We start from the raw sequence: 17,372 nt of genomic DNA, 5'->3' as shown, positions 1-17,372 counted from the left end.
GACTAGAAAAGTGGTAACTTTGTATATGCCTAAAAGTAATAAATGTTTACCTTTCTGGTGAGATTTCTCAGTGCTATTTTACTGATCCATAGGTCCCTGCTTATTGTGAACAGAAGAAAACATTATAAGGTCCTTTGCTTCTCCTGACGTCATCTAATAGCATTGCCTCTTTCACTATCGGGAATTATGCATGTCTACATATGTAAAACAGTTTTGTTGCCCTGTGCTGTTCTAGATTACAAGGTGTCTTCAGGTGCTTTTATGTGAAAGAAATCATAATTTACTCCCTCCACTTCTAATTACCAGAACAACAAACACTTTTACGGACACATATTTTAAGTACGTAAGTGTGTTTAAAAATGCTGTCCTTAAGAGAATATGATGGCAGAATATGGCGCTCCCAGGATGTTGGTGTTATTAAGGGACAGAGCCATCTGGGAAACAATATATTTCAACACACTCATAAAACCCCAGAGCAATAATAATGTAATGGAAAATGGAAAGTTTCTCAAGCACTGGTTTTTTATTGCCACTAAAACAGATGTGTGGGTATGAGCCTTTGAGAAAGCAGGATAAGAATCCTATGTTGAGTAAACAAGCTTGACAGAGGATGCCCTAAGTGATTAGTGGGTAATAGCTTAAGCAAAGCTTCACAAACATTACAAGCGGACTTTTCAAAAAAAAAGAGCCCAGGTACCTTCTAGCTATTTAAATTGCCATTTAATATTCAATAACATCACAAACAGCTTGCAGGGTAGCTTAAAGAAACACTGGCATGTTGAACACCACATATCTGGCTGTCAGGATTAGCCAATTAAGCTATTCAAAAGAACCAAGAACATGCTGGCAAGAAGTAAATTTAGAGACCATAGGATGACCTTTCCCAATAGCTTATCAGAAACAGGTGCACCAAAAGGAGAACAATGTCTGTGAACACTGTGCTCATTTGAGGTACAAAATGTGGGAGGATTTGAAGACCACTCAAACCTACAAAAACACTTCATGGCCTGTGTACTATATTCTATTAAAAGCGACTGCCAACAAAATTATATGGAGAAATGATCAAGGGACATTCAAAGAACAAATTAGGGGAACATATTTGTTAGTATTTTTCGCTCCATAAGACACACCTGACCATAAGATGCACCTAGTTTTTAGAGGAGGAAAACAAGAAAAAAATATTCTGAATGAAACAGTGGATGTATGATTTTTGTGGTTCATGCTGTGGCCACAGACATGTGATTTGACGGTGAGTTTGGGGTAGCCCAATGCAAAAATCCTGAGAATCCATTTGCATCTGTGCTTTGTAACCACATTTTTGCAACCATTGCAGCCCCAGGAAACAGTGGATGCTTGCTTTTTTTGGTGCAGGCTGTAGCCAAGGACATGCTATGTGATCTGATGGTGAATTTGGGGTGACCCAATGTAAAAATCCTGAGGATCCATGGGCTCCTTTATCACATCCCTTAGCTCTCTCCCAATCCCACTTGTCGGCTGCTTCCTTTCAACACTCCCTTCCCTCTTGTTTGCTTTAGTGTCTTTTCCTTAGCTGGAGCAGTTTTTTGCTCCTCCTTTTCTTCTAATTTCTCTCCTCATTGATTTATCCCTAGAGTGCCTTATCTCCCTCCCTGATGGCTTGCCAATCAGCTGCTCAGCAGCTTTGTTTCAACACCCACTTCCTTCTTTCAAAAAAAAACAAAAAAAAACACCATGATCTGCTTTTTGCCCCCGGGCAATTCGGCTCCAGGGACAACAAATTCGCTCCATAAGACACACAGACATTTCCCCTTACTTTTTAGGAAGAAAAGGGTGTGTCTTATGGAGCGAAAAATATGGTATATGTAAAAAAAGCAACAACAAAAACCACGGCCAAACCAGTCAATTTATGAAACAAAATTATTCTGTAAATGCTTTAAGGTTTGGGGCTCTAGAAAAAGGTGCATAAAAATGATAATGGGGAAAGTGGGGCAGATTGATGCAGAAAAATTCAATCTCATATTTTATGTAACAAAAATGAGTCAAATAAAAAAAATGCTTTATGCATGGCATAACTAATCAATGTTATAATAGCAATCAAAATAACCATTAAAGTTAGAAGATAAAGAGAATATAATGACTTGCGTAAACAATGGGTTTTGTATCATTCTGCCCCGCCTACGGGGCACTTAGATACATTGGATGAGGCACTTTGATACAAAGCGTAAATTGTATGAGAATGGTAATTATTTACAAAAATATAATGAAAAAAACAATTTTTACTGTGAAAGATCATAATCAGCCTTACAATTTGTTACTTAAAATCTAAATTAAGTATCAAAACTAACAGTGTCTCACACATATCATAGACTCTATGGCAGGTTTTCTTAACAAAAGATCAAAACAAAATATAAGCCGCACCCGAATATAAGCTACATCTTTAAAATTCAAGGGGGGGGGGGAACAGGACAATATCGAAATATAAGTTGCTCCCTTAAAATTCCGCAGGCACTCACAGCCATTCCATTTTATCGTATGTCTGTAATATCATAAAAGCCAATTTTTGTAAGGTCATGAATTTAAGTTGCACTTTAACTTTTCATGGACGGAATTTGGGGGGGAAAGCGAGGCTTATAGGCCAAGACGGGACACACACACACACACTGGTATATATAACAACAACAGCTGTAGCACAACTATTATCACTTCCACAATAAACATTTATAATAAACAAAGGACAGTACATAGAATGTTGCTTCTTTTACACATTCACAAGCTTCTTAGCCTGGGTTTCATGGTTGTAAAATAATGCAAAGGTTTGCTGATTGCTAGGTACCTATCATAAGACATCACACCAAGTAGACAGCATTCTGTAGCTAGTAAGGAACCACAGAAGTACCACTGCATCAAACAGCTGGTGACAGAAAGGCTTCCATCTCCAGTAGAGAAAGATGAAAGCATCCATGGAAATATACAGGAGCTGTAGCAAGCCTCCAGGAAGGATAGGTTCCCCAGGAAGAAATACATAGGGGTGTGAAGATGCTGGTTAAAAATAACAGCAGCAACAATGAGAATGTTTCCTGTCATGATCACAACGTAAATCACTAGAAATGTGAGGAAGAGAAATGTCTGCACTTCATGGAATTCCACAAATCCCAGGAGGATGAATTCCTCAATCTTTGACTGGTTTTCCAACTTCATCTACTTGAGATATGTTAGATCCTATTGAAAAAAGGAATAACAAAAAACAGAAATAATTGATGAGTCCATTGTCACATTAGTGCAAGAGGTTTGAGAGCTGATGTTGTCACACAAGTCCACTCAACTCTTTTGGTGTAGCAGGGTTGCATCCACTGGGTCCCTGATGACGAACCATGCCTTCAGTGCCCCTACCTCCTATCAGGAGCCAGATCCTGGCCTGCACCCTTCTTTGGCGAATGGGACTCAGTCTTGGGTCCGCCCCCTGGCTGTTTAAGCAGCCCACACTTGGGGCACTATCTACCTTTTCCTTCGTCGGGTTTTCCACCCGCCCACCCTCTGTTTAAGCTGTTAGTCAAGGAATTTGCTGTGGTTACAGTGGTAGCCATTATTTACAGGGACATATAGGAATTTGTCCACTGGGCAAATTGGGCCTGACCCAGGGATTTTGCCTACCTCATAGCAATTGTCACATTGGGTTGGGCACTGGGGCAATCTGTTGTCTTTGATGGACGGGAGGTTGTAGTCTCCACCTGCCCCTCTAAATTCTGGGATACCTCACTAAAGAGATCTGGGGGAAGTGGTCATGTTCGCGTGCCCAGGTGGGGCCAGAGCCAAAGGCACTCCCACAGACACTGGTCCCTATGGGGGTCACCTTACTTGATGTACGTCTTAGGAATCCCTGCCTGGGTTGACCAACGTGTCACTTCCAGTGGACACGTTGGAAGTATTTCAATTGCCCCATGCCCAAGCCAAACCTCTTTCATCTGTATTCATTAAAGTTGTGGCCTGTTTGGATCCAAACCAGTCTTAATGCTCTCTTATTTATCTGTGTTGGGGACATTGGAGACCGACCCCTGGACCTGCAAGTCGTTGAGCTTGTGTATTAGTATCATTGAATATAGTGACCACAGTTCGTCTTGGGGTTGTGCACTGATTTGGCTGTTATGCTACACCACAGATGTACTGTTATATTGTCAGGTAGTAAAAAAGCTAAAGTAAGGATTTTGCAGTGGAGAAAGCATTAGTGAAACATCACCTAACATATCTTCCTGTAAACTTTTTAATCATGATGATGCATACTCAGATAAAAACAACAAAAACCCTACCTCTTTGCTCATATGCAGAAATTTATTTCATCATTTATTAAACATAAAATTCTTTTTAATAATTAGCCTATAATATTTGAAAACTAATGAGGTGTTTTTCTCTAACAATTGATTCATGCCTCTATGCTTCTAACATTTAGAAAACTTTTCTGAAGCCCTAAATTTATTTACAGGGAATTTATATCATGGGGGGCAGGGATAATAGTTTTCTTCAGGTATCAGTCTTCCTCTTTTAATGACTTTGTTCAGGTTTTTTTTTTGGGGGGGGGGGAACAATGATCAACACTATGAATATTAAATATAGGAGTAGAAAACAAAATAAAATAGTAATTGATAACTTGTGAAGTGGTGGAGTACTGCAGTTCCTCTAAGTGTTTACAGAGAACAGAAATTAATTTCAAATTTCAAAATTTTGAATGCTCATCACAAGCATTCCCCTTCATAGAATATTTCCTACTATGCCTATATTTTAAGTGAGGCGCAGTGTAAATTAATAATGAAGAGTCTTCTTCAGTAAAAGAATAAAAGCTTTACTGAGTTAAAACTTGTTTGCAAATAAACAGCATAGTGAACAAAAGAGTAAACTAGCTTCAGAGCATACACAGAGTACAGGCTTCACTTCTGAGTCAGGCTCCATACACACACTGAGTCCACCCTGCTCAGGCCTCACAGAGTCTCCAAACTGTCTGCCTGCAAGCAGATACAGATACAGTGGTACCTCGGGTTAAGGTACTTAATTCGTTCCAGAGGTCCATTCTTAACCTGAAACTGTTCTTAACCTGAAGCACCACTTTAGCTAATGGGGCCTCCTGCCGCCGCACCGCCGGAGCATGATTTCTGTTCTCATCCTGAAGCAAAGTTCTTAACCCGAGGTACTATTTCTGGGTTAGCGGAGTCTGTAACCTGAAGCATCTGTAACCCGAGGTACTTAAACAGAGAATGAGTCATCCTCAACATGAGTCACCGTGATTCAGTATGCAGGGTGATTCTGCAGCTTTTCAGCATTTCACAACATTTCTAGACTCCTTTACTGCTCTCTCTTACTGCTTCTGCTCTCAAATACCTTTGTCACATGACATTAAGTGCAGCCCATATTTAAAGCCCAGTCTTTTGTTTGAAATGAGCTTCTTGCTGCCCACCACTCACCGCAAAAGCAATGCTAGAAAGAAGGCAATGGTAACATAGGCACAGATATCAAGAAAGAAATCTTGTTAACTAGGGCTGGGAAATCTGTGGTTCACCAGATGCCCATCACCCCCACCAAGCATGGTCAATGGGCAGGAATATTGGGATCTGTAGCCCAGAAACATATGAAAGGCTATGGACGCTGGCACACACCAGATGCTGTTGGACTGCAACTCCCATCACCCTCAAACAACATAGTCAATGTTCAAGCATTATGGGATGTAGTAGATAAACACTGGGAGGACTTCAGGTTTCCCATTCTTGTAGAGGAATTAGGAATGAGAGAGAAATTTGGTTCAGTTAGAATTTTAATGCAAACCTAACTAATTCACACTTTCCAAAACATTATGCAAACCAAAATGCAGCTAAACTTCAAAATAACAAAATAATTATTTAATAACTAATAACAATTTTGTAATTCAGTTCTCCAACCAAATAAGGCTCTGATATTTGAGATTTGGAAGGAGGCCATGCATTGTTAATTAATTAATTAATTAATTAATTACATGTATATACCTCCCTTCATCAGAGGGTCATAGTGTATTTTACAGTAGAAAACAAGAAAGCACATAACATAATGTCAGAGTTGCTTCCAGATCCTAGCTCACAGAGGATCACGCTAGCCAGCGATCATTAAGTAAAAGTCTTTATTGAGTTACAGTTTCCATTCTCAAGCTACTGCGTGCAACTCTACGTCTAGTGGCTAGATCGGCGAAGCTCCGTCTGAGTCTCCGCCCTTTGTGCACCAACTTAATATCCTAGCCCTGCTCCACCTTTTCCGCCTGACTGTTCTCCTCTGGGTCCCTCTGCCCCCCGGGGTCTCTTCCTTCCTGGATTCTTCTGACGCCGACCCCCCGGACCCTCCTGTCTCCTTGCGCCGGGCTTTAGGACCTGGCTCTCTTTCAGGGCTGCCTACTGCGTCACTTCCCTGTGCATTTGAACTTGGCGCGCGCGCCCAACCTTCCACTTTCCGTCTGACCGTTTCTTCGCTCCCTGATGGAGGTGTGGCCACTCCTGACTCATGCCCTCCCCCCTGTTGTGAGCTGCCAGCGCTTAATCCCTGGCTCCCTTCCTCTTCCCTGCTCTCTGGCGGTGACGCTGGTCCCGATTTCCAACTGCTCTCCTCTGAGTCCCCTCTGGCTCTATCTTGCTGGGGTGTCCCCCTAGGCTCCCCCCTTGCCCTGGCCACTGGTGCTCCTTTCTGTGAATCTTCCGATTCACTGGAAAGACTCGGAGATCTCGGGTCGTCGTCATCACTCATCTTTTCTTCTGCCTCCTCCCCCTCGCTCTCTGTTTCCTCCCTTGCCCTTGCCTCTGCTCCTGAACCCCTGACACATAATAACAAACAAAACAATGCCACTTGCCTCATGCCCCCACTTTAAAAGGCCATGGATTTTTAAAATTGTTTTCACCTAGCACCTAAAGCTATGTAATGAAGGTGCCAGGTGAGTAGGAAAGGTAAGGGAGTTGGCTCTGGTTGTATATATCAGAGGTGGGGAACCTACAGCCCTTCAGGTACTGCTACTCCCCTCTCCCCTGATGCTAGCCATGCTGACTTGGAATGATGGGAGTTCGAGTACAACATGATCTGGAGGCCCACAGGTTCCCCAACTCTGGCCTATATAAACTAAACAGGCATTACAGAGACCACAAGTTTCCAGTACTCTCTCTTTGGAAACCTGAAAGTTTAAAAGATTTATTGTTGCATAACAAAGGAAGCTGTTTTTGAATACTGGAAGAGGAAATCAATCTTCCTTTTCTTTTTCCTCCTTCCAGAAAGAACCCTGTATAGTGAACTATGTATGGTGTATAACTTCATTGTGAACCTACCCACCCCAACTCTAAGCCATGATATTATGTTAGTGCTCAAGCAGACCAATTGCCCCATTCCACCTCCCAATAACACCCTCAACATTCCAGTCATCTTAGACAATGAGCATAGGTCCTTGTTGGGTTATTATTTAAACCTTCCCCCCATTTTAATTTAGACACTAATATATGTGTGCCTATATGGTAGCCCGTAGAAATATGAAAGTATTCGCTTCTGTTTACTGTGACCTTATTTTGAAATTGATAGGCACAGGGCCACCAGTATTTGGTATTAGAAGAACAAAATTGTGCCTAATATTTTCTAATATACCACATAATATTCAGAGATATTTTTTACAGGTAGTGTGAACAAAAGAATGTGTTAAGTACCTCTATGCTAGATGAATGAGGAAGTGGAAGTTTACAGAAGGTCCAATTTCTATTATTTGTTGGTCCTGGAAGAAAGCTGTACCTTTTCCATTCTTTTCTAATATTCATGATATTTGGCTCACTTAGGCTACATTTTCTTAGTTCCTTGTGTAATCTCTGCATCTGATGGTTTTACATTTCTCATTTCAGCAGCAAAAGGAAGTCTCCCCTTGACTGTTATTTATTCTTGGGGAAAATAGGTGGCCTTGTAATAATTTATTAGCAGTGGTTTCAGAGAGATTGCCAATTATTAGTTATGAACTCCAGTGAGAGTTGAGGCAAACAAAATGAACTTAGACTGAAATAACATGGGAACGTTGCATTATTAAGGGAAATCCCTGAAGATGGTCCTTTGGACAATACACATAATGTGGTCACACAATTTCATTTCTCACTATTTGATTGGGGATTCTCAGCTGAATTGGCACACTAATTTCATTCTGAAGCACTCTGTTTCGCTGGGATTCTGTCAGATTCTATAATGACCCCACCAATGTATTTTGAGTATAGGCATGTTCTTAAAAAGGTTTAACGTTGGAAGATTTTCAACTTCTCTGCCATTCTGTTCAAACTACATGGGTATTACGAGGGGAAAAACAAAAATTGAAGATAGAAAAAGAAAGAAAGAAATGGGTTGAAATTGAAAATCAAATTTTGTAGAGGGAAAGGAATAGGAATTTGTGTACTGGACATCCTGCAAACCAGGGATGGGGAACCTGTGGATACCAGATGTTGATGGACTTCAACTAAGAGCAGCCCCATCAGCATGGTCAATGGTCTTGGATTATGGGAGTTGGAGTCCAACACCACCAAGAAAGCCACAGGTTCTTTATCTATTTTTCATGTTTGCTTTACATCAATACAAGAAGTGCTACAGAGGACATTGTATAACCACATAATTTAATAAATTCACTCATAATTTTTATTTTTTGTATGCAATCAGTTTTATTTATAAACATGAAGTAGACTGCCAATCCTGATTCACAAATTGCCCTTCCAACACTTTTGTAGCAGCCTTTCCAGGACTTCCTCTACATCCTTGTTTCTCAAACTGTATATAAGAGTATTAGCTATAGAGGGAATGACTGTGTAGAGAGCAGAAACAATTTTATTGAAATATCTCATGGATTCTCTGCTTATTGTGAACAGAAGAGGCTTCTCCTGCCTCTTTCACTATCAGTAGTTATGCATGCCTACATATGTAAAGCAGTTTTGTTGCCCTGTGCAGTTCAAGATTACAAGGTGTCTTCGAGTCATTATTTATTCCCTCCACTTCTAATTACGAGAACAACAAACACTTTTACAGACACATATTTGGGGACACTTTGTGGCCTGTATTGGTGCCTGTGTACTATATTCTATTAAAAGTGACTGCCAATAAAAATTATATGGAGAAATGATCTAGGGAAATTCAAAGAACAAATTAGGGGTGCACTGTAATTTGTTAAATTTCATTTTTCTTACAAAACTTATTTATTGATTTCTTATATATATATACCATATTGGCACAAATATAAGCTGCACCCGAATATAAGTCGCACCTTTAAAATTCAAGGGGAGGGGGAGAGAGAGAAAAAGACAATACCCAAAAATAGGCTGCTCCCTTAGAATTCTGCAGGCACTCACATCCGTTTCATTTTACCATATGTCTGTTTCAGCAGAGATATTGTAAAAGCCAATTTTTGTAAGGTCGCGAATTTAAGTTGAACTTTAACTTTTCATGGTCGGAATTTGGAAAAAAAGCAAGGCTTATAGGCCAACACGGGATGGGGATAACAACAAGACGGTATATATAACAACAACAGCCGTAGCACATCTATTATCACTTCAACAGTAAACACTTATGGAGACAAATGACAGTACATAGAATGTTGCTTCTTTTACACATTCGCAAGCTTCTTAGCAATTGCTTTGCATGATACAATGCTACCAATATTATTTCTCAAGGCATTTTTGACTTCTTTGTTTCTCAGGCTGTATATAAATGGGTTAGCCAGAGGGGGCAAAACTAAATACAAGAGAGAGGAAAATTTTTGCATCTCTCCATTGCCTCCCCCCTTTGGTAACATATACACAATCATTAGTGAACCATAAAAGATCGAAACCACAATCAAGTGAGAGGAGCAGGTGGAAAAGGCCTTTTGCCTCCCTGTGGTGGAAGGGATTTTCAAGATGGCAACAATGATATATACATAAGATGTTAAAGTTAAAAGAAAAGGAGGGAGTGTGAATATAATAGCCACAATGAAACCCAGCATTTCCATCAAGCTGGTGTCACTGCAAGAGAGCTTAAGGAGTGGGAAGTAGTCACAAAAGTAATGATTAATTTCATTGGGGCCACAAAACGTTAACTGCAACATCAGACTGAGTAATATCAGGAAAGCTATAAATCCACTGATCCAAGATGCAACTGCTAATTGGATGCAAGTCCAGGTGTTCATGGTTGTAAAATAATGCAGTGGTTTACAGATTGCTAGATACCTATCATAAGACATCACACAAAGTAAATAGCATTCTGCAGCAATCAAAGAACCACAGAGATACCACTGCATAAAACAGCTGGTGACAGAAAGTCTTCCATCTCCAGTGGAGAGAGACAAAAGCATCCGTGGAAATATATTGGAACTATAGCAAGCCTCCAAGAAGGAGAGATTCCCCAGGAAGAAATACATAGGTGTATGAAGATGCTGATCAAAAACAATAAGGACAACAATTAGAGTGTTTCCAGCCATCATCACAACATAAATTACTAGAAATGTCAGGAAGAGAAGTGTCTGCACTTCGTAGAATTCCCCAAATCCCAGGAGGATGAATTCCTCAATCTTGGACTGGTTTTCCAACTTCATCTAATTGAGAAATGTCAGATCCTATTCAAAAAAGGAATAACAAAAAAAAAAATTTAAAATAATTGATGAGTCCATTGTCACATTAGTGCAAGAGGTTTGAGAGGTGATGTTGTTATACAAGTGGTAGAGCTTGTGTATTAGTGTCATTGAATATAGTGACCACAATTTGTCTTTGGGTTGTGTAAGATCTCACCAGCTCAGGGCACTCATTTAGCTATTATGCTACACCATAGATACACTGACATGTTATATCATCAGGTAGTAAAAAAGCTAAAGTAGGATTTTTGTAGTGGAGAAAACATTAGCAAAAGGAATTTCACCTAACATATCTTCCTGTTCACTTTTCCATCATGATGATGCATATTCAGATAATAATAATAATAATAATAATAATAATAATAATAATAATAATAATACCTCCTACCTCATATGCAGACATTTATTTTATCATTTATTAAAGGAAAATTTCTTTCAAAAAAATAACCAATTATATTTGGAAACCAAATGAGGTACTATTCTCTAACATTATTTCCTGCACTATTAATCCATGCCTCTACAATTCTAATATTTAGAAAACTTTTTTGAAATCCTAAATTGATATATAAGCAATTCACATCCTAACAAACAAACAAACAAAACCTATAATTTTCTTCAGGTATCAGTCCTGCTCTTTTAATCGTTTTGTTGATGTGTTTTCTTTTTTCTTTTTCTTTTTGGAGTGGTTGGGACCAATGATCAACAGGGTGAATATTACAAATAGGAGTAGAAAATAAAATAAAATAACCATTGATAACTTGTGAAGTGGTGAAGTTCTTCAGTTCCCCTAAGTGTGCACAGAGATCAGAAATAAACCTCAAACTCCATTATTTCAAATGAATCACAGGCATTCCCCTTAATAGAATATTTCCTAATATTTTAGGTACGACCCATATTTTAAAGTCCAGTTCTTTATGTGAAATGAGCTCCTTGCTGGCTGCTCACCTCCCATTGCAAAAGCAAAGCTAGAAAAACAGAAATGGCAACATAGACACTGATGTCAAGAAAGTAATCTTGTTCACTAAGGCTGGAAAAGCTGTGGTCCACCAGATGCCCATCATCCCCACCAAGCATGGTCAATGGCCAGGAATATTACGATCTGTAGCCCAGAAGCATTTGAAAGGCTATGGGTGCTATGACAGACTAGATGCTGTTGGACTGCAACTCCCATCACCTTCAAACAACATAGTCAGTGCTCAAGTATGATGAGCTGTAGTAGTTGAGAAACATTGGAAGGGTATCAGGTTTCCCATCCTTGTAGAGGAATTAGGAATGAGAGGGCAATTTGGTTCAGTTAGGATTTTAATGCAAGCTTAACTAATTCACACTTTAAAGAACAATAGGCAAGCCAAAATGCAGCTGAACTTTGAAATCTGAGCTTCTTCCAATGTTGTAATTCAGTTCTCTAACCAAATATTATGTACAACATGTGGATATTTGGAATGAAAATTCATGTATAAGTGAAAATAACATTCAAAATGTCATAAAAATTGTTTCTTGTAATGTGTATATCAGTCAGAAATGAATACCTAAAAATGCCCTAAAATGGTCACAGATGTTTTTGACAACATATATATAAAGCATACAAACCGATGCAGGAATGTGAAGAACCAGGAAAGTGATAGCTTCATTCATAATTAAGAGTAATAAACATTTACCTTTTGATGATATTTCTTGGCACTATTTTACTGATCCATCTTATCTGTTTATTGAGAATAGGAAAAGGCATTCTAAGTCTCTTCCTTCTCCTTGAGTCATCCAATATCACTGTCCTCTTGATTTGGGAATTTATGCATGCAGACAATATGTACCAGTTTTGATGTCCTGTGTAGCACATATTGTGTTGTACAAATATTAAGATGGCAAAACCTGTGCTTTTAAGCAAAATAAATCAGCTTTTACTGTCTCAGCCCCACCAGAACAGCAATACTCATAGGGACATTTACTTTAAGTTCATACACTATTTAAAAATATTCTTCTCAAGGGAATATAGTCTATAATGACAAAATGTAACTCTCCCAGGATCCTGGTTTTATTATGAAGTGAACAGTCATCTGTGAAACAGAATCTTGCAAAGAACACAAAAATCTAATAATGTACAAGATAAGGGACAATTAGTCCCCAAAATCCTGAAAGAAGACTCAAGATATGAAATGGTTGAAAGGTTGTATTTATTAAAAGATAACATAATGGAATATCTTCTATTCATATAAACCAAATTGATTCAATGAAACAAAGGGAATCTCAACAGTCAGGGGAAGTCTCAATTTATTTAGTTAGTTATTAAATATTATGCATCATTTGTTTATAAAAAGACCCTCAAAGTGGTTTACACATTTAATAAAACAATGAAAGTATCAATTAAAGATGATTTCTGATAGAGAGAGATAATGTCAGGGAGTCTTGATAACAAAGGAGTGTAGTTAATTAAGAAGAAGATTTATTGCAAAAACAGAGCACTCCGGAGCAGTGATCACAGCCGTCTGTCTATAAATCAAAGATGTCCCTTCTAAGAAGGGTGTTTCCGGTGAGACCAGAAACAGCTGAACTTCCTCTTGTGACCTATTCTGTCTTGAAGACCCCCCCCCCCATACATCTAGACCTTGGACTGAGGGGGTTAGCTCCCACCTCTTCCTCCTTCTCTGAAACAGTACTTCCGTGGTCCTTCCCGCTCTCTGAGCTGCTTTCGTTTCTAGCCCTGCATTTTGTTCTTCACTAGTGCGCTGGCAAGCTGCCAGCTGACTCTCTGCAACTCTGTTATCAGTTGACATTTCTAAGCGCAGGACAGTTCGCTCTCGGCTGTAAGCATCCTGTCTTGCAGTTAACCCTCTCTCTTCTTGGCTACTTCCTACACTGGGAGCTGGTTGCAAACTTTCCCTGGGGGCTGGCCCCTCCATGACAGATAATATCTGACATATGGCCAGTGTGAAATGAAATACACCCAAGAGTGATTGTATAGGGCAGTGTTTCCCAACCACTGTTCCGCGGCACACTAGTGTGCCGCGAGATGTTGCCTGGTGTGCCGCGGGAAAAATTAAAAAATTCGAAAGATTTTTTTTTAAAGTCAAATTTTCGATTGGGGGGCCGTCACTAGATGACCCCTGGGGTTCCCTCCCTCCCTCCCGCTCTGCGCCTCCCTCCTCCTCCTCCTCCGGGGAGGCCCTTCCTGGCTCTAGGCCAAGGCTTGGCGGCTGCCACTCACTCACTCACTCGCCCACCCGTCCCTCCATCCCTGCACCCGGCCTCTCCCCCTCCGTCCCCGGTGCGGGGGCTGCCGGGATCCGTAGTCCCCTCGCCCTTGGGCTCCGCGCCCGCGAACTACGTTTCCCAGCGTGGCCTGGCGGGCCGGGCGTTTTGTTTGAAGCGCTCTTCTCCCGGCCATGGAATGAGCGCAGCGGCGGCGGCCGGGCGGGCAGGGGCTCTTCCGTGCAGACCCCGCGCAGCCTGCCTGCGTCCCCGCGGAGATCGGGCGGCAGGATGGAGCCCGGGGATCCCCGCGGAGGTGGAGCGGCGGAGGCGGAGGCTGCCCCCCAGGTAGGGCTGTGTCGGGTTTTTTTTATTTTTGCAATGCTGCATCCGCGCCGGAGGGGACGCATCGGACCGCGGGGAGACCCCTTGGTGGGCGTGCAAGGCAATGCATGTGTGCAGGCGTTGCATGGAGTGCAGTGCAATGCAATGGCAACGTGACGCCCTGCATGCATGCATGAAACTTCCACCGGCGCTCCAGACTTGGCAGGTGAGGGGGGTCCCCAGTGGGCGGCAGAGAGAGCCGGGAGGGCGAAGGGGAGCCGGGGGGAGCAGCGCTGCTCCCCGAGCCGAGCCCGGGGGGAAACTTCGGCGTCGTTTCGCCGGGTGTTGGAAGCGGAGGCTGGCGGGGGCCTCTCACCTGCAAAACCTGGTCGCCTCTCATATATTTCGTGCATTGCATTCATCGCCCGCTTTCTCCTCCAAGGAGCTCCCGGGGGCGTGCGTGGTTCTCCCCGTGTTATCCTCGCAACAACAGCCCTGCGAGGTGGGTCAGGCGAGTGGCCCAAGGGAGCACCCAGGGATTGTCCTGGCCAGGTGGGGTGATTTGAACCCTGCTCTCTGCCCGGTCTTCGTCCTCATTTAGCCCCCACATGTGTATGACTGTGCATGACTGAGGTTTTCCCCCCTCGTCTTGGCTATGGTGTGAGTCTGTGCTGTTAATTAATGGGGTTCTGCCTTCGGAGAAGATGAGCCAGCCCTCAAGGAGGTGATTATGTAATTTGCTAGCAATTCATGTCCCTCCCGGCGTGACGCTGCGCGCTGACGTCACGGGGCTGTAATGGTGGTGTGCCTCGAGATTTTTTTCATGAAACAAGTGTGCCTTTGCCCAAAAAAGGTTGGGAAACACTGGTATAGGGGTCAGTGCCATGCTGCCACTTTTCAAACAGTGTTGCTGCTGCTGCTGCTTACGAGGATGATGAAGGATGGGGCAGGGAGGTGGCAGGGTCAGGGTTCCACAGCTGCTCCAGAGGAAGTTCCAGATTGGCTCCTCGGATGCACTCACATAACTCCAACACCCTGCCATCCTTCAACATCACAGCAAGTGACAGCAATGCATTACTCTAAGCACACAATATGCAGCTGGAAATAAAACATTTTAACTGTGTCGTAAAGTGCATTATACAAATGTGACACTAGATGATAATGGTGAGCTATGGGAAATTCAGTATTTTGTTTTCAAAACGTTTTTTTTTTAAAAAAAGCATTTTCACGGTGTTTTTTATATGTCTCTAGATTCTACCTTGTATACACCTGCATCTCTAGTACGCTTTCCTCTAGTACGGTCCAAAAACAATACTGGAAAGTCAACATTCGGTACTCATTAATGACAGTTTCTTATCAGATCTCTATGAAATGTAGACTTCTAAAGCTATTTTCACTCTTCTCTCATATATCTTGAATTTCTGACCAATCCCACCCACCAGTTTTTGTAGTTCCTGAGGATGCCAGCTAAAATCTAAATTCAGACATCAATAACTTGTGCTAGAGGTGTGTATGATTGTCATTGTATGATTTTGTATGATTGCCATTGAATATTGATTGGTAACTTTGCTCAAGACAAGACGCAATTCTCCAAGTTCCTTTATTTTCATTTGCTTTCAGGGATGAATGCTGTAGGTCTTCCATGCTTGAGTACCCATCATTTTGGGGTAGCAGGGGCTGGAATCCATCAACGTCTGTATGTGTGTGTTCCCTAACCCTGAAGAAGATGATGCTAAGCAAGTGCTAATATGATCTGTATCTTGGTTGAAAGGCAACTAGGTAAGATCAGGAAATGAAAGGTCATAAAGCTAGCTTCCTCAAAATGTTATACAAAACATTTTCATGATTTGGAAATAACACCTTGATTGCATCTCCCAATTATTGTCCAAAACAGTAAGCTAAAGATCACCTAATGAGATCGTCTAAATCATCTAAAACTATTTTTGAATTGCTATTTCAAAATTCCCCCCCTGAGATGTCCAATTAAATATAATTTCTAGAAGATTTACAAACTGAGGCATCTAGTAATATCTGGAGACAGATTCCATGTTTGCATGTTGTAGGATAAATAACGCACTAGGCGAAATGGTGTCCATTTCATTTTTCACACATCATACAATAAGCTCATGAAGACAGAGGGCTGAGGCACACCATCCATGAAAATATAAGGAAACATTATTATTTTTTTTAAAATGGAATCTGGATCTTTTAAAAAATCAAACTGAACAGGAGCTCTGGATATGCATTTCATCACATAAAGGTACAAACAAAATGCAACTAGATATATATTTTTTAAAAAATGAACTTCTGCTACAGAAGGTTAGAGTTCTGTTCAAGTCCCATTCAAGTGCATCTGAAAGGAGGTTTGTTTGCTGTTGTTGTTTTTTAAAAAGACAGCAACAAACCAACAACAACCACCAAAAATCACAATCATAGAGCTATATTCCATGGTGCAAGAACAGAATAGATCTTTCCCTTCTCCTCTTCCTTCTCACTCCTCCAGATGGTTGGGAAGCTTACAAAACACTCTGGACTATCATTGTGAAAGCTGCCTTCCTTTTGCCCCCATTATGTTTCTGTATTCTCATTGTCTAGTTAATACATATTTTGTTTGCTCTTTCAGAAAGACTATGACTACTTTTATAACCAAAATGAAGGCAACCTGTTCTTTGATAGATTGCAGCTCCAAATTATATACTCACTTACCCTACTAAAAAATATGGAGATTACTTCTCCACAGAATGGCTTTGCAATTGACACGTTGTAGGAAGCATGTTTTGTTTTTGTTTTTTGACATTTGACATTCATTATTAACTTAGTGCAGGTTATCTTATTTCATCTTTCCCTACTTTTTGAGTACTTGTGGGTCTGGAAGACCATTTTCATCCAACAAATAAAGTAGTCATGAGATAATATGCAATGGCTGAAGAATTAGAGATAATATGCGTGAGTCTTCTTATCAGTCATTAAAATTGTTTCTCAAACATAGGGCATGAAGGTTCCTTCTATATGGGGAGGGTGATATCACCAACCACCTGTGGAATCATGCAGCGCATCTTCATTGTTTGCAAAGAAATAACCAGTCAGCACTATAACTCCTGACCTAATTTGTGGGGACTAAGTCCAGGTGTCCAGTTTTTGTTTACTCCTTAAAACTTATTGTATTCTGTCAGAGTTGCTGCTGATGGCGATTGCATGTACAAGTGAAATAATATAAAAGAGAGGACTTGCTCATGTGGAAGAACTGAATGGAGATAAAGATTCATAGATAATT

General features: G+C 41.0%; 2 protein-coding genes across 2 annotated transcripts in view; both read right to left on the bottom strand.

Moving 5' to 3' along the window:
- Positions 1-17,372, bottom strand: part of LOC308571684 (vomeronasal type-2 receptor 26-like) — a gene marked incomplete at both ends in the record, with an annotated part of 363,060 nt that overhangs the window by 190,023 nt on the left and 155,665 nt on the right. The window lies entirely within an intron of this gene.
- Positions 9,587-10,438, bottom strand: LOC308570648 (olfactory receptor 2AP1-like; the record flags this gene model as incomplete). Its single annotated transcript, XM_081165563.1, has 1 exon — positions 9,587-10,438. One exon carries the CDS (start codon positions 10,436-10,438, stop codon positions 9,587-9,589), a length of 852 nt encoding a protein of 283 aa, XP_081021689.1.

Source organism: Podarcis bocagei (genome assembly GCF_964188305.1).
Source record: "Podarcis bocagei genome assembly, chromosome: 13".
Lineage (NCBI taxonomy): Eukaryota > Metazoa > Chordata > Lepidosauria > Squamata > Lacertidae > Podarcis > Podarcis bocagei.
The sequence above is the reverse complement of the archived record's forward strand: the minus strand, read 5'-3'. Positions and strand labels throughout refer to the sequence as shown.